The 25,812-nt window shown below is 54.4% G+C and overlaps 7 protein-coding genes across 7 annotated transcripts; 4 read left to right on the plus strand and 3 right to left on the minus strand.

The window, feature by feature from the left end:
- Positions 1 to 393: 393 nt before the first annotated feature.
- RHO25_000371 (uncharacterized protein) lies at positions 394 to 1,722 on the minus strand (the record flags this gene model as incomplete). The annotated part of the gene is made up of 2 exons (XM_023592988.2): positions 394 to 1,641; positions 1,690 to 1,722. The coding sequence occupies 2 exons, from the start codon at positions 1,720 to 1,722 to the stop codon at positions 394 to 396; spliced, it is 1,281 nt and encodes a 426-aa protein (XP_023458073.1).
- A 321-nt stretch (positions 1,723 to 2,043) lies between these two features.
- RHO25_000372 (uncharacterized protein) lies at positions 2,044 to 3,106 on the plus strand (the record flags this gene model as incomplete). The annotated part of the gene is made up of 4 exons (XM_023592989.2): positions 2,044 to 2,131; positions 2,208 to 2,471; positions 2,553 to 2,736; positions 2,803 to 3,106. 4 exons carry the CDS (start codon positions 2,044 to 2,046, stop codon positions 3,104 to 3,106), a joined length of 840 nt encoding a protein of 279 aa, XP_023458072.1.
- Positions 3,107 to 4,942: 1,836 nt separating this feature from the next.
- On the plus strand, positions 4,943 to 9,912 carry RHO25_000373 (uncharacterized protein; the record flags this gene model as incomplete). The annotated part of the gene is made up of 2 exons (XM_023592990.2): positions 4,943 to 5,148; positions 5,388 to 9,912. 2 exons carry the CDS (start codon positions 4,943 to 4,945, stop codon positions 9,910 to 9,912), a joined length of 4,731 nt encoding a protein of 1,576 aa, XP_023458142.1.
- A 946-nt stretch (positions 9,913 to 10,858) lies between these two features.
- RHO25_000374 (uncharacterized protein) lies at positions 10,859 to 12,861 on the plus strand (the record flags this gene model as incomplete). The annotated part of the gene is made up of 4 exons (XM_023592991.2): positions 10,859 to 10,909; positions 11,193 to 11,778; positions 11,870 to 12,054; positions 12,106 to 12,861. The coding sequence occupies 4 exons, from the start codon at positions 10,859 to 10,861 to the stop codon at positions 12,859 to 12,861; spliced, it is 1,578 nt and encodes a 525-aa protein (XP_023458074.2).
- Positions 12,862 to 12,973: 112 nt separating this feature from the next.
- Positions 12,974 to 14,621, minus strand: RHO25_000375 (uncharacterized protein; the record flags this gene model as incomplete). Its single annotated transcript, XM_023592992.2, has 2 exons — positions 12,974 to 14,318; positions 14,377 to 14,621. The coding sequence occupies 2 exons, from the start codon at positions 14,619 to 14,621 to the stop codon at positions 12,974 to 12,976; spliced, it is 1,590 nt and encodes a 529-aa protein (XP_023458077.1).
- A 1,167-nt stretch (positions 14,622 to 15,788) lies between these two features.
- Positions 15,789 to 18,013, minus strand: RHO25_000376 (uncharacterized protein; the record flags this gene model as incomplete). Its single annotated transcript, XM_023592993.2, has 2 exons — positions 15,789 to 17,711; positions 17,813 to 18,013. 2 exons carry the CDS (start codon positions 18,011 to 18,013, stop codon positions 15,789 to 15,791), a joined length of 2,124 nt encoding a protein of 707 aa, XP_023458076.1.
- Positions 18,014 to 19,838: 1,825 nt separating this feature from the next.
- Positions 19,839 to 25,057, plus strand: RHO25_000377 (uncharacterized protein; the record flags this gene model as incomplete). The annotated part of the gene is made up of 2 exons (XM_023592994.2): positions 19,839 to 22,904; positions 22,955 to 25,057. 2 exons carry the CDS (start codon positions 19,839 to 19,841, stop codon positions 25,055 to 25,057), a joined length of 5,169 nt encoding a protein of 1,722 aa, XP_023459152.1.
- Between the last annotated feature and the right edge of the window lie 755 nt (positions 25,058 to 25,812).

Genomic DNA, 25,812 nt, shown 5'->3' on the forward strand with positions numbered 1-25,812 from the left:
TGGAGCTCCTGCGAGCTAAGCTGCAAGCCACAAGCGCAATCCTTTTCGTCAACGTAGCCAGAACACCACTCAGACCTTCGCCCGCACTTTCAATGCAGGTACAACACAGAGAGTTCGTCGGCCTTCGGCTTTGGAACTCCTGCGAGCTGCTGACACAACGCACCTTGGCCAGCAGTGTGACAGTCGGTGGCCGTCGGTTGGTGACGATCGTCCGCGTCGAAGGATTTATGTGGCGTTGACTTGGCCATTTAGTAAAATTATGTAATCGCGTTCTAAGCGAAACGCCTCTCGGGCGTTTCTTGTCGCGCGGCTGAAAAATCCCTTTGTCAGTGTGGCTTTCCTCTCCAAGTTTCACAAGCTCCGGCCCGGACATACAGCATCAACAACAAATCCTCACAACTGCATCAGTCCAACCAGTCTCTTGGCAATATCAACCGCGAATCCTTCGTCGTTGATAGCTCTTTCATCCTCCACGACTTCCACCCCACTTTCTTCGAAGCCCTCCCTCACAGCGCCGAATATCGCCTTATCAGCTTCCTCATCGTAGAAAGGTCCTCCAGGCGTAGCAATCATACTCACACCTCCCAATGGCAACACAACCTTAACATTCTCCTTCTTCCTCGCAAATCCTTTCACCTTCTCCACAACAAACTCCCCAATCGCTCTACACTCCTCCCCACTCGTCCGCATCAACGTCACAGTCGGATTATGCTCATACAACAACCTATCCGCATACCTCTCCGGAACAGTCGCTTTTGGCCCAAAATTCACCATATCCGTCGCTCCTAACGAAATCACATACGGAATTCCGGCTTTTAGTGCTGCTTCGAGACGATGAGGTCCAGCGCTCATTACACCTCCGGCTAAGTGATCGCAGATCTCTGTTGTGGTGATGTCGAGAACTGCGTCAAGGTCTCCTTGTGCGATGAGGCGTTCCATCGCTTTGCCGCCGTGGCCGGTACAGTGGAAGACAAAGCATTCGATGGGATGGGTGGATTCGAGGTAGGAGCGGATTTTGTCGACGCAGGGGGTTGTTACGCCGAACATGGTGAGGCCGACGCGGAGTTTTGCATTTCTGGAATTTGCTGTTGGTGTGGAGTATGGAGGGAGTGATTTTTGGTATGCTAATGCCATGCCATGTATTGAACCAGCGGCGTTGGATAATATGCGTTTGAGGAGGGAGTTTGTGCCTGCAATGTCGACGACGGAGTAGGTGAGAGTGATATCGCTTTCGCCGACAATGGGACCTGTGTCGCCTGATGCAGCAGTGCTGACGATGAGTTTGGGGAGACCGATTGGGAGATTTTCGCGCATGACGCCTGCTGCGAGAGAAGTTCCGCCTGTGCCTCCAGCGCTGACGATACCGTGAATAGCTTGCTTGGGATCGTCGAGGCCTCGTTCATATGCTTCGCGAAGCCAGTTGGATGCACATGTGATCATATATTTGATCACGTCTCCTCTTGAGAGACTTGCTACATGCTGATTTTCTGTGGGCTGGTATTTTGATGTCAAGGTATCTTGGGTAATAGTGATAGCTTCGTGTTTTGTAGGTGATCTTCCGACATCGACAAATGTGATTCTGGTTGAACTGCCTTGCTCGAGAATCTGGGAACGCAAATACAACAGCTCTTCGAGTTTTGTCTAACAGCAATATTAGTATCCATACAGCTTATGGACACGATATCGTACATCGCAAGTTCCCAGTAATGCTATGTGAGGCATCTTGTGGTTCTTGAACTTTGCGAAGGGTAAACTATTAGTAGCAAGTCGCTTCTCAGTTCAGACTCGTCGACAACCAATTCTCGTCCAATGGTGCTCGCTCTTGCCTGGTCGTGTCTCTCCTGCTCGAGCGAAAGTGCGGAGAAAGCAACCAGGAAGCCGGACCACATGCACCTTGAAGCATTGCGTCACAGTGCTTCACTGCTCGAGCTCCAACCCAGACCGACAAAGTTCGTGTCGTTGTTATTACTGCAAGAAGGCAAAGCACAATCCCATCATACCTAAGAAGCTACTCGCCGTTATTGCTTCTGCAGGACTGTCATCATGAGTCCGCCAACAGACCGAAAATCTATCCTCGAAGCCTTCCGAGAACAAATCCAAAATGGAAAACCCATCGTGGGTGCAGGTGCCGGTTCGTCAAATAGATCACATATCATCAATTGCCTAAAAAGCGATCAAAATGCTCAGCTGACCGATCTTTTCCACAGGCATCGGCCTCAGCGCCAAATTCATCGAAGCCGGCGGAGGCGACCTAATCATCATCTACAATTCCGGAAGATTTCGCATGGCGGGAAGAGGCTCTCTCGCAGGATTGATGCCATACTCCAATGCCAATGATGTCGTCGTTGATATGGCGAAAGAAGTGTTGCCGATTGTGAAGCATACGCCTGTGATTGCGGGGGTTTGCGGGACCGATCCGTTTAAGGATATGGAGAGGTTTATGAGGGAGTTGAAGGGGTTGGGATTTGCGGGTATGTATTTGAAGGATGTCTCTGATGTGGTTTGGGAGGTTGTGAAGTTGTGAAGTTTTGCTGACGAGATGTGTGAGGAAGGCGTTCAGAATTTCCCGACAGTGGGGTTAATTGATGGGACATTTCGCGAGAATCTCGAAGAGACGGGCATGGGGTACGATTTGGAGGTTGAGGCAATTCGGATTGCACATGAATTGGACATGTTGACAACGCCATATGTTTTCAATGATGACGATGCGACAAAGATGGCGCAAGCGGGTGCAGAGTTAGTGTTCTCCCTTTTCTTCTCGACCGACAACGACAGCAACGACATCAGCTAACAGCAAGTCAGTGTTCTCGTCGCGCATATGGGACTCACCAGTTCAGGCAGCATTGGTGCCAAGACTGGCAAGAGTCTAGACGACTGCGTGAAACTAATTCAGGGTATTCGCGATGCTGCGATCAAGGTTAACCCTGATATAATCGTGTTGTGCCATGGAGGCCCCATTGCGAAGCCTGAAGACGCAACATATGTGTTGGAGAGAGTTGACGGAATACATGGCTTTTTCGGTGCCAGTTCGATGGAACGGTTGCCTGTGGAGGAGGCCATAACGAATATCACGAAGGAGTTCAAAAATATAGCTGTGAAGGGGTGAAGGATGTGGTTTAAGCTTAGTGGGACACCACCAGTCATGTTGCCAGATGGAATGCCTGCTCGCGAGCCACTCTCGCTGTGGTCAACCCTGTGCCCACTCTAAACTGGGTGGTGCTCAGGATATGCCAAGAATAGTCGTTCACGAGCCGCAGGTCTTGGGAAGTTGACTTGAGAGAATAGTGCTAGATGAAATCGTTAGAGCACCCTACCAAAGGCAACGTGAGAGCGGCCGCTCTTTGTTGTGGTTGTCGTCGTTCTGTGGGAGGAGGCGCACGGGACGCTCCACCGACTTCCAGTTCATCCGACAAGCATCGCTCGATATGATCGCTGGCAGTCGATAGTGATCAGAAGCGGCCAGCCACGAACCACATGTCAGTCAGGCAGTGGGAGTCTATGCCTATTTCGAGCGTGCTCATGCCTCTCTGTTGCTGCGTCTTACCAACGGTACGCCTATGCAAAGCGGGCTGATTTGCCGTGCAGCCAATCACCCGCCCCGCAGTATCGCAATTGGGCAGCCTCATCACGATGCGAAGTGAAGGAGTGACAGCAGAACAGTTGCAACGACGTGCAGTCTTCGGGCACCGAGGCGGCGTGCTCAGTGCGGAGGGATTGGATTGTGCGATGGGGACGAAAGTGCCATGTTGAGAGGCAGCGGCGACGGGGTATTCGACAGCTGACTTGGTTGCTGCAATATCCTTGGGATGATTTCGCGAACCCTGGTCAAGCCATCGAACCCTTGCATACCCGCGACTCTGGCGAGACGTGTGACGTTTTTCCAACTCGCCCGTCTGTTGTGCTGTGAAGTTCAGTTCGGGCTGTGATGGTTGTGACGAGGTGCGGAGAGTGCGCGTGAAGAACGGCAGCCAGCGGGCGGATGTGTGTCAAAGTGCGTGGACTGAGTCGCAGCGGTGCAGCGAGGTGGGCGTGTTCCATGTGCCAGAATCATCGGCGCCTCTATAAACGCCCGCTGGACATCAACGGCAGCCAGCGTTAGCGCTTGCCAGGATCGCCAGCCGTGCATGACCTGCTCGACGCTGTCTGCTCGAGGACGGACGGCGTTGAATGCGCTGCTGAAGCGAGAACAGCGAGGCCGACGGGATCGTGTGTTTGCTGCGTCGTCCACTGTCCCGCCCGTCTTCCGCATCGTCGCAATTGTAGAGCAGCAAAAGCAACGGGCCGTGGTGCTGGGCGTACTGCATGGGTGCGCCGACTAGGCTCGACTAGTGCCAAACCACCATCCGCCAAACCTTGCCGACCACGAACACACACCCTCTCGCAGCAGCGCCTGTCGTGGCAGCAGACCTGGACGGTCGTTGTCCGTTGCCCGCCTGCGCTCTTGTCACTGCTGCTGCTGCTGTCACTACTGCGGGACGGAGTGTGGACAGCGGGCGCAGCGGAACGGCGACAATATCGACAATACCGACAATACAATCACCTACCCACCACCCGCATCGCATTGTTTCGATTTCACGGGGACGCTCTTGCTGGGAAGCTGACAACCTACGGCTCCACTACCGCGACGACACATTCGACTGCGAGCCCGTAGACTTGACCGCAACCCAACTTCGCCCTGTGACCGGTGCGACCGAGCTGTGTACTGCGCCCTTCTCGCACTACCCACTGGTTGCCTCCATCCAAGCACCGCCGCCCTCTACGCCCGCCCTGCCTCGCGCCCGATTACAGGCGGTAGACGACACTTTACTCTCCATCGCACAGACACACTCGCACTCGACACCGCGACGCGCAACGAATCCCTCCCCCACCGAATGCCGACTGACGACGACTCCGACCACGCCCTCGAGCCTTGACGGCGGGCAGCGCTGCGAGTCCAGCAACGATGGAACAGCCAAACATGATGGCGCCGAACGGCATGAACCAGATGGGCGGCGCTGGCGGCATGCAGCGCCCGCAGAATGGCAATGTGCAGCAGCAGATCTTCGCAAAGATCATGCAAGAACTGAGGAACGGCGACGCCTCGAAATTTATCGGCGCCTGGCAGCAAGCGCACTCTATACAAGATCGCGCGAGTCGGATAATGCAGCTGTAAGTGCACCCTCGTCTGACCCTACCCTTCTCCCCCTCCATCCCTCCAACCAACCAGCCAGCCAACTGCGGCAAGACACGGTCGTGCTGTTGGCGTGTGCCAGTCACAGACGCAGCCATCCGTCCACACACTCACCACTTGACCCCACACTTGCACGACCGCTCTTTGTCTGCCACGTCCACTCGACCACTTCCCGTTCACCACCGCGGCCTCACCCACATGACTGACTCGTCCACAGCGTCAGCCAACTCCGACTCATCAACGCCGACACCTCCATGTGCCTGGCCATCGCACAGAAATGGGAATCGCGCACCTTTGAAGATTCAAGCAACAAGGAACAGTACGTCGAGCGGATGGATCAGAAGATGCGCGAGATCCGCCAGCGGCGCGATCAGCAAGCCGGCACTCTCCCGCTGGGCGCCGCAGGCATGATGCCGAATCAGATGGGTGGCAATAACGGCATGATGCGGCCCGGCAACATGATGGGCGGCATGCCCAACATGCCCAATATGCAGAACATGCAAAACGTCAACGCCATGAACGGCATGAATGGCATGAACGGCATGGGCTTCCCGAACAACGCCATGGGCCAACAGCAGAACCAGATGAACGGCCAGAACAACCCCATGTTCCCCGCACAGCTCTCGCGTCCAATGCAGCCGTCACCGATGCCAGGTCAGACAGGCACTCTTGATCCTTCGGCACTGCAGATGTCGAGTCAAGGGCGTCAGCCATCACAGCAGGGACAACAGCCCCAGCAAAACAACATGAACCAGTCCGGCCAGCAGCAGCAGGCGCCAAACATGGGCCAAGGGCAACCGAATCAGGTGCTACACCCGGCAGTTTTGGCACGGGCACGCCAGATGTTCGAAAAGATGCCCGAGGAGCAGAGGCGGACCATGCGGGCCCAGCTCCTGGCACAGATGAGTGACGCGCAGAGAAATATTTGCCAACAGCAAAAGCGTGACCCGGTCCTCACTTTTTGCATGAAGAAGGCCCAGGAGCTCTTCGACCAGCGTAAACAGCAGATGGGAGCACAACAGAACCCCGGGATGCAGCAAAACGGCAACAACATCAACATGCAGATGAACAACAACAATAATAACAACAACGCTCAGCAGCGACCGCCTTCGCAAACGGGTGGTCAGAATTTCGACGTTTCTGGCATTCTTGGACAGCAGGCCACCGCCATGAAGCTACAGGATGCCGGCGAGCAGGTCGTGCCAGCCAGCACTAATAACAGCAACTTCAACATGGGAATGGGTAATCCGGGGATCAATCCACAGATGCTCGGTAACCAAGGCGGGCAAGGTGGGAACAACGCCGTCAACCCACAGCAAGCCTTCTTTCAGCAACAGCAGACTGCGCAACAGCGAGAGCGCATGCAAAAGCAGTTGATGGCGCAACAGCAGGCCATGCAAGCAGCACGCATGCAACAGCAACAGCAGCAACAACAGAACCAGCTGACCGGGCAGCCTGGCGGACTGCACGCGCCGAATGCATTCAATGGTGGCGCTGGCGGCCAATCAGCCAGCCCAGCCATGTCGATGCTCAACAGACCTATGGTTCCACCCGGGCAGGCGACGCCTGGCACACCGCAGCCAAATCGACAACAGCCGATGGCACCGAACGCAAACCAGCTCATGCAACACCATCAGAATATGCTCAACCAGAACCAACAGCAGAACCAGCCCGGTCAGCAGATGATCCCGCAAAATTTGCAAGACATCCTGTCACGTGTGCCTCCTGCATTGAGGGACAAGCTCGTGCGCATGCCACCAAACGATATGGCTATGATGCTGGCGAAGATGAACATCATCAAGCAACCAAATGGCATGGGTCAGCCAGGGCAGATGAATCAGCCGGGCATGCCAGGCATGCCGCAGCAGAATGCCCAGCAAAACGCGAATATGATGCAGCCGCAAATGGGCAATGCGATGGGCGGCTTCAACGGGCAACCGCCTCAGAATCAACCCAACATGCAGATGAATCCTCAAGCGATGATGCAGCGCAACGCGCAGCAGCAACAGATCTTGAGGCTGAGGCAGCAAATCATGGATCAGAAACCATTCCCGCGTCAAGTGCTCACCGCACTCTCCATCTCGGTGCCGCCACAGGTACAGAAATGGGGCGATCTGAAGCAACACGTCGTACAAAACAGCTCCGTGGTCCCACAGCAGACCATCGAGCGCGTTGGACAGTTGCAGCAGCAATGGTATTCGGCGAATGCGCAAGAGATTAACAGTGCCTTGCAAGCTTTCATTACCCAGCAGCGACGGTCACAAGAAGCACAAAATGGTCAGCAGCAGCCGCAAGTCAACAACATGCAACAGCAGCCTTCGATGGGCGCATCGCAAGCTCCGCCGGCTCAGATGGTGCCTCCTGCACCGATGATGCAAGCTCCTCAAGCAGGTGGTGATCCCGGCCAACAAGGCGTCCCTCCACAAGTGCAAGCGCAGATGATGCGTATGATCTCGCCCGATGAGATTGCGAGATTCCGTAACATGCACGCACCGAAAACACAGCAGATGAACGACGACATGATCAGGACCATCATTGTTCGCCAGAAGATTACAGAGATGCGAAATGCGCAGCGTGCTCAGCAGGGACAGAAACCGCCCGGTGCAACTCCACAAATACCCCGACCACAACAGGCGAACATGCCGAATGGCGGTCAGGCACAGCAACGTCCACCTCAAGCTGGACCTATGCAAGGTCAAAAGCCAGGCAGCGACGATGTCGTCGAGGTCAGCAATCCAGCCTTGCAGCAGCAGGCTCCGCAAGCGCCACCAATGCAAGCATCGCAGTCCCAACAGCAAGGGCCGACACGCGAGCAGCTCGCGCAGATGCCGCCCGAGCAGAGAAATGCGTTCATGCAAAAGCGCCAAGCTCAGATGGACGCTCTTCGCAAGGCACAGGGTGGCGTTGGCGGTGCCGCGCCTGCGCCTGCCATGTCTCAACAGGAAGCCAGCCTGAGGCTGACGAACATCATGAAGGAGATTCAAAGCACCACTCCCAAGGGTCCGCCAGTCAACATGGACCCGCAGAGCCAGGAAAAGGTCAAGGCGGCCCTTCAGAGGCTATACAAGCCGATCTTCCAAATGTCGGCGACATTCCCAACGGCTATGTCCTGGGGTCTGGAGGCGCCATTGCGGGACATCATTCGAGCGAAATTGCTACTTCAGCAAAATGTCAAGGACGAACAGGCGACCATGCGAGACTACTACTCTTTGACGCAACAGCAGCTGCAAGAGATGGAGAGGGCCGTCAGCGGCTACATGAACGAGTTCAAACAGCTGCAACTCCGTCTACAGGCACAGAAAGGAGGTGCTGGCAAGGACCAGCAACCACAGGCTCCTTCTATGGCAGCTGCGCCCTCGCAACAGGGACACGCGCGCAAGCCTTCTCATGCTCGCGCACCGCCCGCACCAACTGACGACAAGAAGTTTGACTGGTCAGCGCAGAGTCCTGGCGTACCAATGTACGCTCAAGATCAGCCAGGCCTCACACAAGACAAGCTCAAGTTTCCACCGCAAAAGAAACGCAAGCCCAACCAACCTGGCAGTCAAGTGTCCACGCCTGCAGCGCAAGCGACCACTCCAGCGAATGCAAATGCCAGTCCTGCACTTGGCAGTGGCAAGGGCCAGCAGAGTCCAGAGCAGATCAAGAAGACGCAGCAACAGCTCAAAGCTGACATGGAGCGTGAGGCAGAATCGAGGAGATTCAAATGCAAGGACTCATCTTGTGAACACTCTCTCCGCGGTTTCGACACCGAAGCTCAGCTCAACGAGCATGACAAGGCTCAGCACCAGCCCGTTGACGACCCGCTCGGATTCTTCCTCGAGAACGCTACCAAAGCGCTTGACGTTGACAAAGATGGCAATGCCAATGCGAAACCAGATGCGCAGACTGCTAAGTCTGCTCCTCCTGCGAAGGCCCGTCTCACTGTCAACGACCTCAAGGAAGACGAGCTCACCAAGCAAGAGTTGGAGCAGGTTCGCCGGAAGATGGTTCCCGCCTCCGTCAGGCAGAAACTCGCCAAGAAGCAGGCTGAACTCGATGCCGCGAACGAGCAGGCCAAGGAGGCGGAGAAAGAGCAGACAATGCGCGAGGCAATGGCACAGAAGCTCGATCTACCACTGTCGACCGTCGAGCCAGTCACGGAGCTGCCGATCATTGCAGACGACAACGTGTTCGATGTTGGTCTGAACGATATGGACACTGAGCTTTTCGAGAGCTTTGGCATACTCGGCAACCAGATGACCCTGGAGAGCATCGAAGAAATGGCGCGAGAGAATTGGCAACCCGTTGATGGCGATCTCTCAAGCTGGCGGCGCGTAGACGAACCAGGCCTGACCGACTCGTCACCAGAGCTCACGCCAGATGGTTCGCAAAACAGCGACGTCAGCCAGAGCGACACCATGCGCTTCATGATCAGCGTCGAGAACGAGGGCAACTGGGACCCTTGGGGCAATGGTCAAGGTATGGGCGTGTCGGAGACGATGCTGCCCATGTATATGCAAATCAAAGAGATGATGAATAACAGTAATGTGTCGGATGAAGCTGATGTGAATATGGGAGGGGCTAATGAAGAGGGAGGAGAACCACAAAAGAGCGTGGGAGAGCTCAGCCCGAGAAAGAGAAAGGCCATTTCGGAGGTCTGGGATGTGCCTGTGAAGGATATGCTTGATGAGTTCTTCACAGTGCCGCAGAATGGCGATAACATCCAGCAACGACAACAACAGCAGACCTTTTCTGCTTAGATGGCAGGAGATGAGTATGGTCGGAGAAAGCAAGATCACACGCAAGGATTGCTACTACTCAGCGTTGGCGCTTGGGAAAAATGGGATGATAAAGAAGGAAGAGACAAAGAAGAAGAACACTCGCTGCTGAACGTCGAAAGTGCTTCGTTGGTTTGGCGCGCGTTTTATCGTTGTTGATGCGGATTAAGCGATGGCGTTCGCGTTTTTCCTCTTTTACGAGGCGTTGCTTCTGGGCATGTAAAATGATACCCTGGCTCTTCCTCTTTCTTCGCACCTGGTGTACGGGAAAGAAAGGAACTGTATGTAAAACAGAGAGATCGGATCGAGCAAAAATTCGCAAAGCTCTTGTTTGGATGTGCAATTTTGCTGTTTCCTTCCTCTTTCTTCTCAATTCATTTTGATGACTTGAACTGTACCAGATTTCTCTTTAGCCGCGTGCTGCGCTTTCGATGCACGACATCGAGACACACATGCATGTATGGATTGTGAGGCGTTTTGTACGTCATGAGCCACGATCGACAATCACGAGATGCAGCTATGCAGCTTTGGGTGTGTGGGTGTGCACATACCCACCACCACACCTCGCTTCCAACGTTTCCTGAGCGAATTTTTTTGCTTCCCTCTTCTCTTATCACGAGAGCTGTCACCAGGTTCTCTTTCATGTGATACTTCTCTCGAAGCAGCAAGTTCCCAGTGGCCTGCGTACGACTTCTGCTTGGACCGACACAGTACCCCAGCTGGCCCGCGGACCTGGTTCACTCCACGATCGGAAATACTTCGCATCCTGACAAGATCTGAAGCTTGACGAATTATAAGCTTCGAACAGGACGAGGGACGGTCCTGGCTCCGACGACAAGACAAGGGACTGCAACGTCTGTGCGACCGGATCTGCGAGCGACAAGGGCAAGACTGGGGAAGCAAGGAAGGGAAGGCCAGCTTAGCCAAGATGGCGATTGCGAAGAAGTTGGGCAATTTGGTGGGGGATAAGAAGATGCAGGTTGGTCTCTCCGTTACTCTTACCTTCATTTTCTGCGATACTTCAGCCTTCGCTCTGATGTGAGAGCGCGAGAGTGTAAATGTATTGGTTTTGCTTCGCCATGCCGCTGAAGTTACCCCCACATTTCAATGAATAGGGTATCGTGAGAAAGACGTAGAAATACGCAAGAGGGAACAGCATAGGCAGGGCCCGTTTCCATCATCAACTGCACAAATTCCTACAGCACCACAATGACCAGAAATCATACCTCCACGATGTCCACCAACACTTGCTTCTCACATAGGTCGTCGCCTTCTCCTCCACCGCCATCGCCCTCTATGGCTACGATCAAGGCATGATGTCCCTCATCAACACCAACAACGATTACCTCCGCACAATGGGAATCTCCTCATCCTCACCACAAGTCGGTGTCATCGTCTCAGTCTACTATCTCGGCTGTGCCCTCGGCGCCGTCCTCTTCAGTTGGTTCGCGAACGCCCGTGGCCGGAAACCTGCCCTCTTCGGATCCCTCGCCACTGCATCTCTTGGTAACTTCATCATGTTTATCGCTGGACTTGGATTCGAGCATTCGCAGCCTGCGCCGCTGATTGTCATGTATATTGGACGTATTGTCATGGGGTTGGGTGTTGGGGGTGTGGATTCTGTTGTGCCGGTGTATAGTTCGGAATTATCGTCCGATGATTCGAGAGGAAAGGCTTTGGCACAGGAATTTCAGGCGAATATCTTTGGACTCAACATGGCATTTGCGATCAATTTGGCGCTGACAGTGTACTTGGGCAAGGAGAATGAGTGGGCTTGGAGGATACCGATTGTTGCGATGCAGGTTTATCCTTTGGCGCTGCTGGTGTTTATTTATTGGTTGCCGGAGAGTAAGTGGTGTCCGTACTATGGATTTTGGATGAGAGGAAAGTTCGTAAGTTTTCAAGATGCGTACGCTGACATACGTTTCTCGTAATGCAGGTCCGAGATGGTTTGTGCATCATGACAGAACAGAAGATGCCACAAAATCGCTCAAGGAGATCGTTGGCGAAGATGATGCGCAAAAGAAATGTGATGAGCTTGTTCAGGCCTCCAAGGACGAGAGCGACAGCAAAGTTGGATACAAGGAGATGTTCACGCCAGGACATACGCAATTCCATCCAACTGTGAGATAATTTTCACTGCTCGGGATGAACATAGTTACTGACATTTACCAGATGATCACAATCATGGGCCAAGTCAACCAAGCACTAACAGGCTACGGCGCAGTCAGCGTCTACGGCCCTCAAATCTTCGAGCAACTAGGCTACGGAGTACGGTTGTCGGAGTATCTAACAATGGCCAACTTCATTTCCTACTTCATCCTGATGACTCTCGCCTGGGTTCTCATCGATGCTCTCGGACGACGGACCGTGATGCTCTACGGCTCTGGGACAATGACCCTCTGCTTCCTGCTCTTGGCCGTGTTCGGAGGTCTCTCACGATACCACGAAGATCTCCACATCCACGTCAACGCCGTTGCAATTCCAGGAATCGTAGCGTTGTTCGTCGCGACTGGAGCTTTCGGTATTGGGTGGTTAACACCAGTCTGGCTTATTCCGACGGAAATATTCCCTACTGCGGCGCGTGCACATGGCACGGCAGTTTCAGTCATCATCTGGGGCCTCGCAAATTTCACGATAACCCTCATAACCCCGATCCTCTTCAACAACCTCTACTTCTACATCTACCTCATTTTCGCCGGCACCAACTTGATCGCCGGGACCTGGACGTATCTATACTCGCCTGAAACAGGTGGGAGAAGTTTCGAGGAGAATCAAGAGTTCTTTGAAGATGCGAAGTCGGAAGGCACGTGGCGTGTGTCGAAGGTCGATAAGGGCGAGTTTAGATATTTGCCGTATCCGAAACCGGATGGGGAAGTTGGAGAGAGTCAGCCGTTGTTGAGAAGGGTGAGGGATCAGGTCACTTCTTAAACAACGCGGTGTTGTTGGTGTTGGGTGCAGGAGTTGGATTAGGTAAAAGTCATCGTCGTCATCAGCATATATACACAAACTCATGTAACATCTGCAGTTCAAAACATTTTATTTATCCGATCAGAGGCCTCTCACCTCTTGGGATCCTCACCTTGAAGATCAGAGCCTGGTTCTCCAAGCTGAAGCCACTGGCATCGCTATACCTGAACTCTCCGCCTTTCAAGTATCCATCCTGGGTAATGAAATCATTGTCCGAGAACGACAGAATGTAGAACTCGCCATCTGATCCCTGGTTAAGTGGGTTCACGGGCAACAAAGCCAGAGACTCCCACTTCTCATTCAATAAACCATCGCTCTGATCTCCACCATTCCTGACTCCGAATCGATTCAACTGGCTGTTGACATTATAGTCCAACCAAGAGCAGTACTGGGCGGGAGTGACATTTGGTAGAAGCACGCCACCAGGAGCAACGGAGCCTGTGGTAGAATCGTATGTTCCAACGATATTTGTCGCGCGAGAGATGTCGAAGACATCGACCTGGCGGTAGACACTGGTGGTGCTTGCTGCTCCGCGGCCGGCGTTGGAGTCACGGGCCAGGACAAGGAACTGTGTTGGGCTGATGTAGTGGATCTCACTTTGACGAGCCACGTTGGAGGTTGCGTCACCGGGACGGACGTTGTTGAGTTGCACGACGTATTCGGCTTCGAGACGAGGAGAGCGTCGGTTACGACCTGAGATGTCGAAGATGAGAAAGCGGGCATTGCGGGTCGAAGGGTTGCCAGAGCCGCTGTCTTGACGAAGAGCGGATTGTGTGAGGGCGTAAAGCTTTGTGCCTTGTGGGTTGATGCTCAGTCCTTCCAGGCCTTGATTGTTGGCCCGGCCGCTAGTAGGGTTGCGTGGAGTGGGGCGAAGGTCTGGGTTGTATCGTGGGGCGTTATCAGAGCTGAAAGATTGAGCTCCGTTACGCTGCGGGATGAAAGCATCTGGGGGACGGATGGCACCGATCATGCGGCCAGAAGGAGAGAAGTTGTAAGTGTAGTCGCCATACTCGTCGCTAATCCAGTAAGTGCCGTCACTGCCAAGTGCAAGGCCTTCGGCGTCAATCACAAGCCGATAGCCACCTGATCCGGCTCCACCGAAGCCGTCGCCAGTGTAGTTTGCTGAGGGGAAGGAGAAGTTATAGCCTGGGTAGGTGAGGTATGGTCCCATGGCGCCGCCATCGAGACCTACAGCTGGGTTGCCAGCAGGATCTGTGAGGAGGATAGTATCGAGGTACCTGAATTGCAGGTTTGGTGGCGCAGGGCTCGAGACTGATGCTGAAGCGTTGGGCTGGAAAGTGATCAAGAACTTGTGGATGCGGTTCTGGTAGTTCAGTGTGCCCTCCGTGTTCCATCCGCGATCTGGCAGTGCGTAGAGAAGTCCGGTGTACCGGTTGCCTGGAAGACGGACCCAAGACCTAGTCAATAGATGTCAGCATGCAGATCTACAACGAAGCTTCCCGATAGACCACTCACCGTCTATCCACAGCAATACTCGACCCGATACCACCAATGGTATCACCAAATCGATCTCTCGCGTTGTCTTCCACGAAGCCGTATCCAGCTAGCTCTTCATAGACATATGTCTTGCCATTGCAGTTCGTCGAGCTGACAGCGGGCCTGCTCGGTGGAGCTGCAGCTGCCGCAGAATCTTGCGGAGCCGCAGATGCAGTGAGCAAGAGGAACGGCACGGTGGCCAACAACTTGCGAGTGAAGAACATCGTGGAGAGACTCTGCCAAGTCAACCTGAATAGTTTCTTGGTCCAGTCTAGCAGGAAAGAAAGTGCACGAAAAGGTAGGAACCGCAAATACTTATGCTTCAGCGCCTCTACCAGATCTTCCTCAGCTCGCCATCATCCCGCACCACAATACTTTCCTAGCTCCACGGCATTCATTCTAGCGAACGTGTTCGCGCAGAAGCATATGCAGATCCACTATCGAGAAGGTATATGGGAAGCTCCAGCAAGCCGTACCTGCAGACGAGCTTGTCGAACTTGGGATCTTGCGCCGCTTCTCAGCGGATGCTTCCGTGCCCACGAGGTCCATGAACGCAATTTGGTTGGATGGTAGCGTGGCTTGGAGATTTTCGTGATGAGAGAGAAGCATCATTCACAGATTGAGATCTGGAATCTCCTGCGAGTTCCCCACGAGGACGAGCCGTTTTGCCATGTTTGTGGCGAGGGCTAGGTGGGCTTGGTGCATGTTGTGGTGATGGAGAGAAGAGGCTGTGGGGGTGTGGAGAGGTTGTGAAGTTGGCCGTTGCCAAGACATTCTCTAGTTTCCAGTGCTTCTGCACAAATTATGGCAACGGCATGCAGCTTGTCGTTGTTTCTGCATGATCAGCAGAGAAAGAGCATTATAAGCAATGAGAAGTGAAGCCACAAACGAAAATTCATCGTTTCTCTGTTCGTAATTACACGCAAGCAGAGCGGCTCAGCACCACTCTGCTTGCCCTCGTATCGTAACATTTCCACTGAGACTACCGCATGCTTGCTTGCTTCCGTTCATCTAGTCCCACCTGCCAGGCTCCCTGGTTGGTTAAACGATGCCTTCCCTCTATCGCTGTTGTTCAGAAGTAGTAGTGAAAACTTGGCGATAATGCCCTTTTCGCCAGTTATGAAAACGCCGCAAACTCCGTCTGCCGCCCGCTATGCTTCGCGTTGAATCGCTTCCCAACCGTAATAAACACTGCACAATGGTACATCTTCTTCCTCGAGTATTTCTCCGTCGTAGAAATCTCAGTAACAACGAAAACTTTGGCATTAATGCCTGACTTCTGAGCCCAGCTCATCTGACATGCCCATGCCGCCGCCGCATTACGAAAGACACACGCGAGGAAAACAGGAGTCACGAAGAAAACATACATACCTTTGGGTCATCGTTGTCAACTAGTTCTGGCTACGGCCGGGCAGCCAGCCGAGGCCGCCTTGCTGTGGTGCCTGAACTTTGCCGAATCCAATGTCGAGATCCGAGATGATCTTGAGAGCGTTACGGCAACGCAAGTGTGGAAGAGGTGCCTGTCGATCTGAGGCACCGGTGATGGGCTCGAGAGAGCCACGCGGCGAGGTCTTGTCATCGTGTTCGCCCGGGAATGGGATAAGACCTTGGAGGACTTCGTATGCTGCGAGCGTGAAACCGAACTGCGGCGAAGACCGAAGGATACGAGCTGGACCGCCCTTGAAGAAAGCCTTGAAACCTTCATCGCGGAAGACTTTGCGTGCGCAGTCGCGAATGTTGAGGTAAGTCGCGTCACCCTTGCGAGCTTCGACTTGGAGACGAGTCTTGATGACATCGGCGGGTGTGGTCAAGTACGCAGCTGGCATACCGGCGATGGCACCAGCAGTGAGCAGTTGCAGGATGCCCAGCTTCTTGGTTGGCGACTCGCCGAAGAAGTCCTTCTTCAAGTGCGCGTATGATGGGAAGTAAATTGCAGAGAAGGGAATGTCGCGCAGCAAGCAAGCCGACGCGCCCTTGTACAGGCCAGTCAGACCAAGATTGCGGACGATCCACACGGCGGTGCGCTTCTTAAGCTGCTCGCCTTCGCGGGCCGCAGCACGTATGGCCTCACCTTGCACTTGTAGACGGATCTTGACAATCTCGAGCGGGTTCGTGAAGATGACTTGGCAACCACCAGCGGAACCACCAGCAACCATCTCCTGCCAGAACTTGATGTCGCCAGTCTTGATGTCGGTGAACTTGCCGCGCACGATGTCGTTGACTGTGAGCTTGATGGCCTTCTCAGGTGCGACACCGATGAGTTGCGGCAAAACGCCAGAGTACAAGCCACGCGCGCCCTCGTTGCGAATGACCTTGGACGCGCAGTCAAGACTGTTCTTGTAGAGAAGTTGACCCACATTCGAGCTGCGCTGATTCTGCATGCGCGTCTTGACCAGATCGATCGGGTACACCATGAAGGCACCGAAAGCACCAGCAATAGAACCGAGAGCGAAGTGATGCGCTGACACGAGGACATCGTGGAAGAAAGTTGTCGACTTCACGACTGCCTTCTGTGCGATATCGGAGACAGCTTCTGCAGGATCAATGCCCTTGGCGTGCCAGCTGGGGTCGAGTACGCGGTCGAAGTCTTGCAGGCCGAGACGTCCGGATGGCTGATCGAGCGACGCGAAGTGGAACAGGATGTCTGCCTCCATTGGTGTGAATTGCGAGAAGCGCGTAACGCGCGTGGCCTCGTTCAAGAAGTCGACACGGGTGATTTTGCCGTCGCTTGACTTGCGAACTGCGTTGCGAATAACCATGATGACAACGTCCATCTCGCGGAGGATGTTCTGGAAAGCGCGCACATTGGCGTATGAGATCTTCGATCCTGGGGAGATGTTGCAGAGGGTGGGGAGGTTGACCAGAAGGTGGTCCGAGAGCTTGTGCGCAGCAGTCTCCATGATAATGCGCTGGAAGTCTTCGGGCTCGATGTAGCCCTCGCCCTTCTTGTCGAGGTGCAGGAAAGCTTGACGAACGCGCTCGCCTTGGAGTCCGCGAAGCATCTGTGCGAACTGCGGGTATGTCATGGAGTGTCTGTGTCGCTTTCCACCCAAATACAGCTTTGCCCAGTCACTGTCCCAGTTGAAGGGGATGGTGCTGGCAGTCTTGTTCTTCGCGTAAACATCCTTGAACGTGTTGAAGTCGACCAAGCCGCTGCTTGGGTCTGCGAACAGGCGGAAAGCGATCTCGTACTCGGCATCTGGCTTCTTAAGCAAGTTGTTGAAGACGGTCCAGTCAGCGAGGGAGACGCGACCCTTGCGTTGACGGTCGGCGATCTGGAAGAGGATGGCGTACTGATCGCGCTTGATTTTGTGCTAGACGGAAGTCAGTGTCCAGGTCGCGTGGAGATGATGCACCTCACTGGCGCGTCGAGGCGCGGCCTTTGAGGTTGGAGCAGTGAGGTAGTGAGACTCACGTAGTCTTCGCCGGCTGGTGCGACGGCATTGACAAACTCTTCCTGGCCCATGTAGTACTCGCCCGAGGCCTCATCCTTCTTGGCTTGTTCCATAAACTCGCTGCGCGTCTGGTCGGAGGTCTGCACCTCGTCCTCGACGCCGAGTAAGGTCTCCTTCACACCCTCCTTCATCTTCTCAGCCTTCTCCTTAATGTCCTCCATGATTTTGAGCCGGTGGCACTGCAGCTCGGCGCGCTGCAGGTGTGACAGGTGCGACTCGGGTGCGGAAGGTGGTTGCGATTGCGAATGCGCTGGTGATGGTCGACTTGAGAAACACGGAGTCCAAGTGAGACTAAAAAATTGCCGGCGGTCGCGACGTAGCTAGTCCGACGAACGGACCAGGGTCTGCGTGTGGGGACGCCCAATGGAGTAAGGAGATCTTCGATGTCGGCTGAACAGTGCGCTGAAAACAAAAGAGAGCGAACAGCAGCAATGGGCGATGAGAAAGAAGTGAGGTTTGCAAGCTCTGTTTTGGAGAAAGTGGAAGTGAACCAAAAAATTGACCCGTGGCCGGTACGTACCTCTGCACGACGACGAACTCGCGTGCTGCCCCAGCGCGCCCGCCCACCCGCGCCCAGGAGAGTGAGGCAAAAAGCTTACGGTTGCTCCGGATTCCTTCTCCAACAGGGGTTGTGCAATGCTGTCACTGACTGGGGATATGAACGAGAGTTCCACTTGTTGCAAATCGCGAAGTGAAAGAGCATCTCCATAAACATCGAGCAGTATAATTCAGTCCACTGCCACACCCATTGCTATGGCATGCCGCCGAGTCTCGACTCTCTCGAGTACCTCCGCAAGTAACTCCGCATACTGCGGCTACACGACAGGCTGAAGCCATGGCTTCCGGATGCCGAGCAGGCCTACGGAGAAATGCCACAGCTCGGCATCGTAATCAGCAGCAGGATATCGATATCGCGTAGTGACGAGGTGTCCAAAGTCAGCGCATCGGCGCAAGCTGCTTCCGCATGCCTCTGCAAAATCAGCAACTGCAGGCATTTGCCTTCGGCGTTTGACTTGCTGTGCTCCACTCCACTCACTTCGTCAACGGCCAAGCCCTCACTTGAGCTTCACCAGATTGTGAAGGAGCGCGATGCGGGCAACGTCCACACTGACCGTCCACTTTGCGAAGAAGACGTTTTCAGCTTCTGCACTTGTGGAGTCGATGCTGCTCAAGCCTTCCCTTACTGTGCATCAACTAACATCTTCTCCAAGATTCGGGCATGTGGCTGATACAACAGGCCAGAACACTCACGATCCAAAGAGAAGCATGCCGGGTTTGCGGACAATCTCGCATGTGTAGAGATCTGAATGCGTCACCGTGTGTCGTGAACTTTCCGAGCCATGGCGAAAAGACGGCGACGCACGGGCGCATCCGGTCACGTGAAAGACGGTCGAGGAGGAGCAGCGAGCCCAAGAGGTGTCGTCGAGATAAAGTGTTCAAGCTTGCAGTCTCCATCTGCCAGGAACGCGGCGCCAGCGATCCTAGAGCTGTTGACCAGAAATGCTCAAAAACTGTATGCATGGCCAGCGTCGGTAGCGATGAGTAAATCGGCGCAACACTAGTCTCATCATCTTCGCAGGAACTCCGCGACCACGGCAGTATCAATTTGGTGCTGTTTCCAGCTTGGTGAGCATGCTATTTGGTCGTGGTCGTCGAGAAGTGTTTTGTGTGAGATTCGGTGATCAGGCGTGACGCGCTATCAAGTTCCCATTCTTGGCTGCGGCCCATCTCGCATCCATCACTTTCCCATCGCCTCTCCCGCTGCCTCCCAGTGGCAACAACAGCACGAGTGCATCGAGTAACATCACCACTGTATCAATATCGCTCTTGTTCTTGCCTGCGACTCGTTGTACTCGTGTTGTTGGAGGCTGATCTTGGCGTTCCTCCCTCTTAACGTACCCACGTTCGCGACCTGATGCCTCGAGGAAACGCGACCGCCCTCCCCGCATCCAGGCACCAGCAGCAGTAGCGCGCAGCGGCAGCAGAATGAAACGAAAAGCGCTGCAAGTCTGGGATCCCACGAGATCCGACTCAGACGACGAGGACTTCGACGACAACGCGGCCGAGCCACGCCCACAGAAACGGTCACGGAAGTCGCAGAAGCGGTCGCCGCGCAAACGCGACAAACCCCGTCGCGAGCGCTACGGCGACTCATCAGACGACATTGTGGACGACAGCGAGGCTGCCAGCGACGAAGAAGAGGCTTCTTTCACCAACACCGACGAAGACAAGCCCATCGAACGCAATCCGCGAACGGGAAGAAGTGTGCGATCTGCCGCGAAGAAGGCAGTAAAGTATGAGGAGAGTGAGGACGAAGAGGACGAAGAACCAGCCGATAGCGATCACGACCCGATACAGCCCACACCTGCACGAAGCAAGCAGGCGCGTCGAGCAGCTTTGACCAAACCATCGCTCATTGTTCGTCTGAAGATAGCACACACCATGGAAGGCGGTCGAGTCATACGAACGCGCACTGGTAGCCGGCGCGCACCCACACCATCGCTGCAAACGCAAGGCTCAGCGGGCGGCCGACGCAGCAGTCGTCTATCGCACGATGATGCGGATCCTCTGATTGCCCTCACCGATTCGGGGCGCCACCATGTTGTCACTAGAGCTGGGAGCGGCACGCCGGAGCCCTCAAACACACGACGTCCAACACGAGGTGGCAAAGGCGTCGCGCACAAGAAGCCGCCGCCGAGTGCCATCTTCGAAGTCTCGCATGAAGATTCGATCTCCGACCCACGCCAAACTACAGAAGGTCAGCACTTCTTTGCCGAACTCGAGCAAGCTGCCGCGAAACAAGAGGAAGGGGAGGAGCCAGCAGTATCCCGGACATCTCCGACCTCCACGACCAAGGACGAGGACATTCGAATGGAATATGTTAATGAGGAGGAAGAGGAGCAGGTTGTGCAGGAATCACAGAACTCACAGCCAGATCCAGCTCCCGATGCGCCTGGCGAGGACGACAACGATGAAGATGAGGGCCCAGTCGTCAAGGGCCGCAGCCTACGTGCACGCCGCAAAGCCTCGACACCTCCTCAGTCCCAGCCGGAGACCACTTCGCGTAGATCTCTGCGTAACCGAAAACAGGGTGCAGAGCAGAGCAGTGACTTTGAACCAGACGCAGAAGGCGAAGCTGATGCGGATCAAGATGTTTCTGACTCTGATGATAACCTACTCAAGCCTGGACGTGCCAGGAACAGTAGCAACGAGGATAGCTCTCAAGGACGACGATCCGGAAGACTCGCTCGCAAATCTGCATCGCGACGGAGCCGCTCGAGGAGAGAGCCGTCTGTGGAAGAGGAGCTGGACGTCGAGGAAATCGCCGACGAAGCTGCCGAGCTCGATGAGGACAGGAGACGCAATCGTCGCTCAAGAGGACGCCGCGAGCGTGCTGCTGAAGGGGGAAACGAAATCAACTTTGAGCCCAACTTGCGCAGTCGCGGCAACAGACCAGACTATCGTATTATTCGTCCTGAACTGTTGCTACCCGTGGAGGACGATGACGCGCCCGCGCTTCCTGCTGCCACGCCTCAGCGCAATCGCCGAGGTGGCGGTGGACATACCTATCGCAGCTTGTTCTCTACCTACGGACCTTTCGGTGGCGGTGGTGGCCCTCTTCCGGTGTTAGGAGGACCTGATGGCATCGGCGCAGCTGGCGGAGTCGATTCTGACAGCAGCGACGATGAGTTTGCCCCTCGAGGCGGACAGCAAGGTCTCGGTGGTGCTGTGGGTATGACGCCCACGTCAGCGTTCCCGAGGCCTTTCGCCGCTGGAGCTGCGCCTCAAGCACTCAACAACGACCCCCTGACAGGTGCTGGCGGCGGGCCGCCAGGCCTTGGAAAGGTCAAAGACAAGAAAGCTTTGGCTGACGCGGATCCTCTCGGTGTTGATACCAACGTCACGTTTGACGGCGTTGGAGGCCTCGACAATCACATCAACCAGCTGAAGGAAATGGTCGCCTTGCCACTGTTATACCCAGAAGTCTTCCAGCGCTTTCATGTCACGCCTCCTCGTGGCGTTCTCTTTCATGGCCCTCCTGGCACGGGTAAAACACTTCTTGCTCGTGCTCTGGCATCGAGTGTCAGCTCACACGGCCAAAAAGTCACCTTTTACATGCGAAAAGGTGCAGACGCCCTCAGCAAGTGGGTGGGTGAAGCCGAGAAGCAGCTGCGCCTGTTGTTTGAAGAAGCACGTAAGAATCAGCCCAGTATCATCTTCTTCGATGAGATCGATGGTCTTGCACCTGTGCGCTCCAGCAAGCAGGAACAAATTCATGCATCCATTGTGGCGACTCTGCTTGCACTTATGGACGGCATGGACGGTAGAGGTCAAGTCATCGTCATTGGAGCAACGAATCGACCCGACTCAGTCGATCCTGCCCTTCGCCGTCCTGGAAGATTCGATCGCGAGTTCTACTTCCCACTACCTGACGTTGCTGGACGACGCAAAATCATAGACATTCATACCAAGGGATGGGAACCCCCGCTCAAGCCAGAATTCAAAGATCAGCTTGCCGAAGTGACTCGAGGATATGGAGGCGCTGATCTGCGCGCCCTGTGCACCGAAGCAGCATTGAACGCTGTGCAAGGCACATATCCTCAGATCTACTCCAGTGACCGCAAGCTTCTTATCGACCCCAGCACAATCAAAGTCTTGGCTAAAGACTTCATGATATCGGTCAACAAGATCGTGCCTTCTTCAGAGCGCTCAGCGGCGTCAGGCGCGGCGCAGCTGAAGAAAGATATCGAGCCACTCTTAAGGCGCCCGATGCAGCAGATCTCGCAGCGTCTGGACGAGATCATTCCACGCAAACGCAAGGCGACCGCGCTCGAGGAGGCTATGTATGACGATCGCGAAGACGAGAATGGCTTCGAAAAGGAAGTCATGCAGCGCGAGTTTGAATCTTCTCGCGTGTTCAGACCTAGGCTTCTGATCAAAGGCAAGGCTGGCATGGGTCAACAGTACCTTGGCGCCGCCTTGCTTAGCAAGTTTGAAGGTCTACATGTGCAGAATTTCGATCTTGCGACTTTGATGAAGGATTCCACTAGGGTGAGTTGTGACTATACTAAATGCCGGTGAAGGTGCTAACTTGCTCTCAGTCTCCCGAAGCTGCAGTCGTTCAACTCTTCGAAGAAGTGAAACGCCATAAGCCTAGCGTCATCTATATCCCCAACGTGAGTGTGTGGTGGGACACTGTCGCCGAACCAGTGAAGAAGACTTTTATCGGCCTTCTCCGTAGCTTGTCACCAACCGACCCCATCTTGCTCCTTGGAATACTAGAGCAAGCAACGCATGACGAGAAGACAGACCCAGAGTTGCTTCGCAGTTTGTTTGGCTATTCCAGGAAAGACCAGTACGAGCTTGACCGGCCTGATGAGTCTGCACGACGCGAGTACTGGCATGCCGTCCTTGAGTTCATCCGCCGAGCACCGAATCAGCTCCCTGATCCCGATCAACGCAAGAAGCGCAAGCTTGATGTACTTCCCGAAGCACCAGTGCCAGTCACAGCTACAGCTGCGGAACCGAGCAAAGCGGAGCTCAAAGCGCAAAAGCGGAAGGACCATCAGACGCTGAACATCCTCAAGCTTCACATTGGCCCCGTGATGGAACAGATCAAGTTGAAGTACAAGAAGTTCAGAAACCCACCGATCGAGGAGACTCAAATTGCTTATCTTTTTGACGATTCCGATCCAAAAGTCTTGACGACAGATCTTACCGAAGAACAAAGACAACAGCAAGCTCTGTTCCGGCCTTTTGAAGTTGCTAAGGATCACAAAGGAGTGCCCGGGCTGAGAGAAGTAGCGACAGACAAGTTCTATTACAATCTCGACATTGTCACGATTGAGAAGCGTCTATCCAATGGCTACTACAAGCGTCCCAAGGACTTTCTTGCCGATATCAAACGCTTGTCGAAAGATGCCAAGCAATTCGGGGAGGGAGACAGATTGCTCAAGGCCAATGAAATGCTTGCTAATGTCGAAGTCGACATGGGAACCTTGGAACAACAGCAACCGGCACTGTGCGCCGAGTGCGAAGGCGTATTTGAACGCGAGCAGGCACGTGAACGGGCGCGTCTCGCGAAGGTTCAAGAAGCGCACCATAAGGGCGATGCTGTACCGATGATCGACGTTCCTGTAGGGCCTGTTGGCGACCCGTCAAAGACGACTACCGAAGATTCCGGCCCGATCATGCTAGGTCAACAATTCCCAGAGCGTCGCTTGCTCGCCACGCCGAGTAGGGTACCGGGAGTCAACCCGGACGCTATTCCATTTGCTGGCACAAATGGCAGCGGTCCATCGCCTCATGCGAGTAATCAGCGTCAAGGAGAAGACACGGAGATGCAAGACGTGCAGCATGATGAACAAAATGTGCCGCTTTCGCAGCAGAGCATGCTCGGATCTCAGCCGCCCGTGTTCACGCCAGCAACTGGCCAATCTCAAGCTCATGGCGCTTCACAGCCTGTTCCCCAGCAACAGCAAAGCAACCACACTTCTGGCGAAAAGTCAAGCGATCGCAGCAGTGGACCGTTCTCACTTCCTACAAATGGCATCGATCGACCAGGGGATCATCCAAACTTTCATGTCTTTGGATACGACTCAGGATCTGGCAGCCAGAATTATCCCAACACACTGCCTCCTTCTACAGAGTCGCCGCCGATCAATACTGGGCATGCACGACCTGACCCGAACGCGGCTCCCACATCGACAGCTGCGCCGGTCCAACAAGCGCTCGGCCCGCCGCCTCGCCCAAAAAACCGAGTGTCCTCCGTCTCCGCGCTTCTCAACAATGACGACGAGGAAGCAAATGCAGACACGACCGAGATGCAACGAGCGGACGAACGACTGATCGTCACCGAGGAGAAATTCCAAATCGTTCTGCAGCGCATGGTGGACAGCAGTAGTGGGCTTTCACTTGAGCAGATGGAACAGATTCGTGCTCGCGCCATGGACTTGATCTGGCGGGAACGTGGCAATTGGAATCGCGATATGGTGCTTGTCATGGCGGCTGATGTGTTCAATGACACACTTGATGATATTGAGTCTTGTCAGGAAGTTTTGGATCCTAGTCAGAGGTTGAGGATTAGTCGGGGGTTGGGATATGATCATTTGAGGAGTGCATCTGGGAGCTATGCTGCGCAAAGTGTGAGTGGAGGGGCAGGGACTGGGGCGGGGAGAAGTAGTATTGCTGGCTCGGCGGCGTAGAGTTTGTCGCGCAGAACAGAGTGGTTTGTGGGTTGAGGAACGTTTGGCACAGCGCTTGAGGGAAAGATAGAGAAGAGCTGTAAAGACAAGTTGTTCTATTGAGATCGTTGTGTGCGCATTAAAAATGGAGCTTTTCGCGCTCGCGATGCTGCTATAGGGTAACCGCAGGTTGCACGATGTCTCATCTGTGTAGAAGCTACGCGCATATATTGTAAGAGGCCAGAGTGGTGTCGTTGGACACACTCACGTAAGTCTAGTCTCATCGGCCTCATCGACCCGTTAGCCCCCTTCGGAAAGTTTTGGCATAGACTAAGTTCCTGGGCGGGTCCCGTGAACAGTGAGGGCTGCGTAGCCGATAGTTAAAGTGCCAAGTTGAGTCGAAACGATCTGGTGAACAGCTTATGTGATTGTACTAGACTTGTACGCAGCAACGCTTTCGTCTACATAGCTCCATATTGATATCATGGCTCCGGCTTTTGAATCGCTTTGTTGTCATGACAATTGCCACAGCAAGAACTCTCTCGTGAGTTCCCATGTCAGAAACGCCGGAAGTAACTGCTGTGCTTTAACACCGGAGCTCACAAGATGAGATGGGCATTGCAGCTGGGAGCAAAGAATGTTGAATGTCGCCTGCAGACTGTGCTCGTGCTTAGGTGTAAGTAACTGAGAATGGCAACACTGCGATTTCCATCGCGCCTAAGGAGATCCGCGTGTCCCACATGAAGTGGCTCATGATCACGATGAGGAGCGTCTCT

This window comes from Cercospora beticola, chromosome 1 (assembly GCF_033473495.1).
Source record: "Cercospora beticola chromosome 1, complete sequence".
In the NCBI taxonomy this organism is placed as follows: domain Eukaryota; kingdom Fungi; phylum Ascomycota; class Dothideomycetes; order Mycosphaerellales; family Mycosphaerellaceae; genus Cercospora; species Cercospora beticola.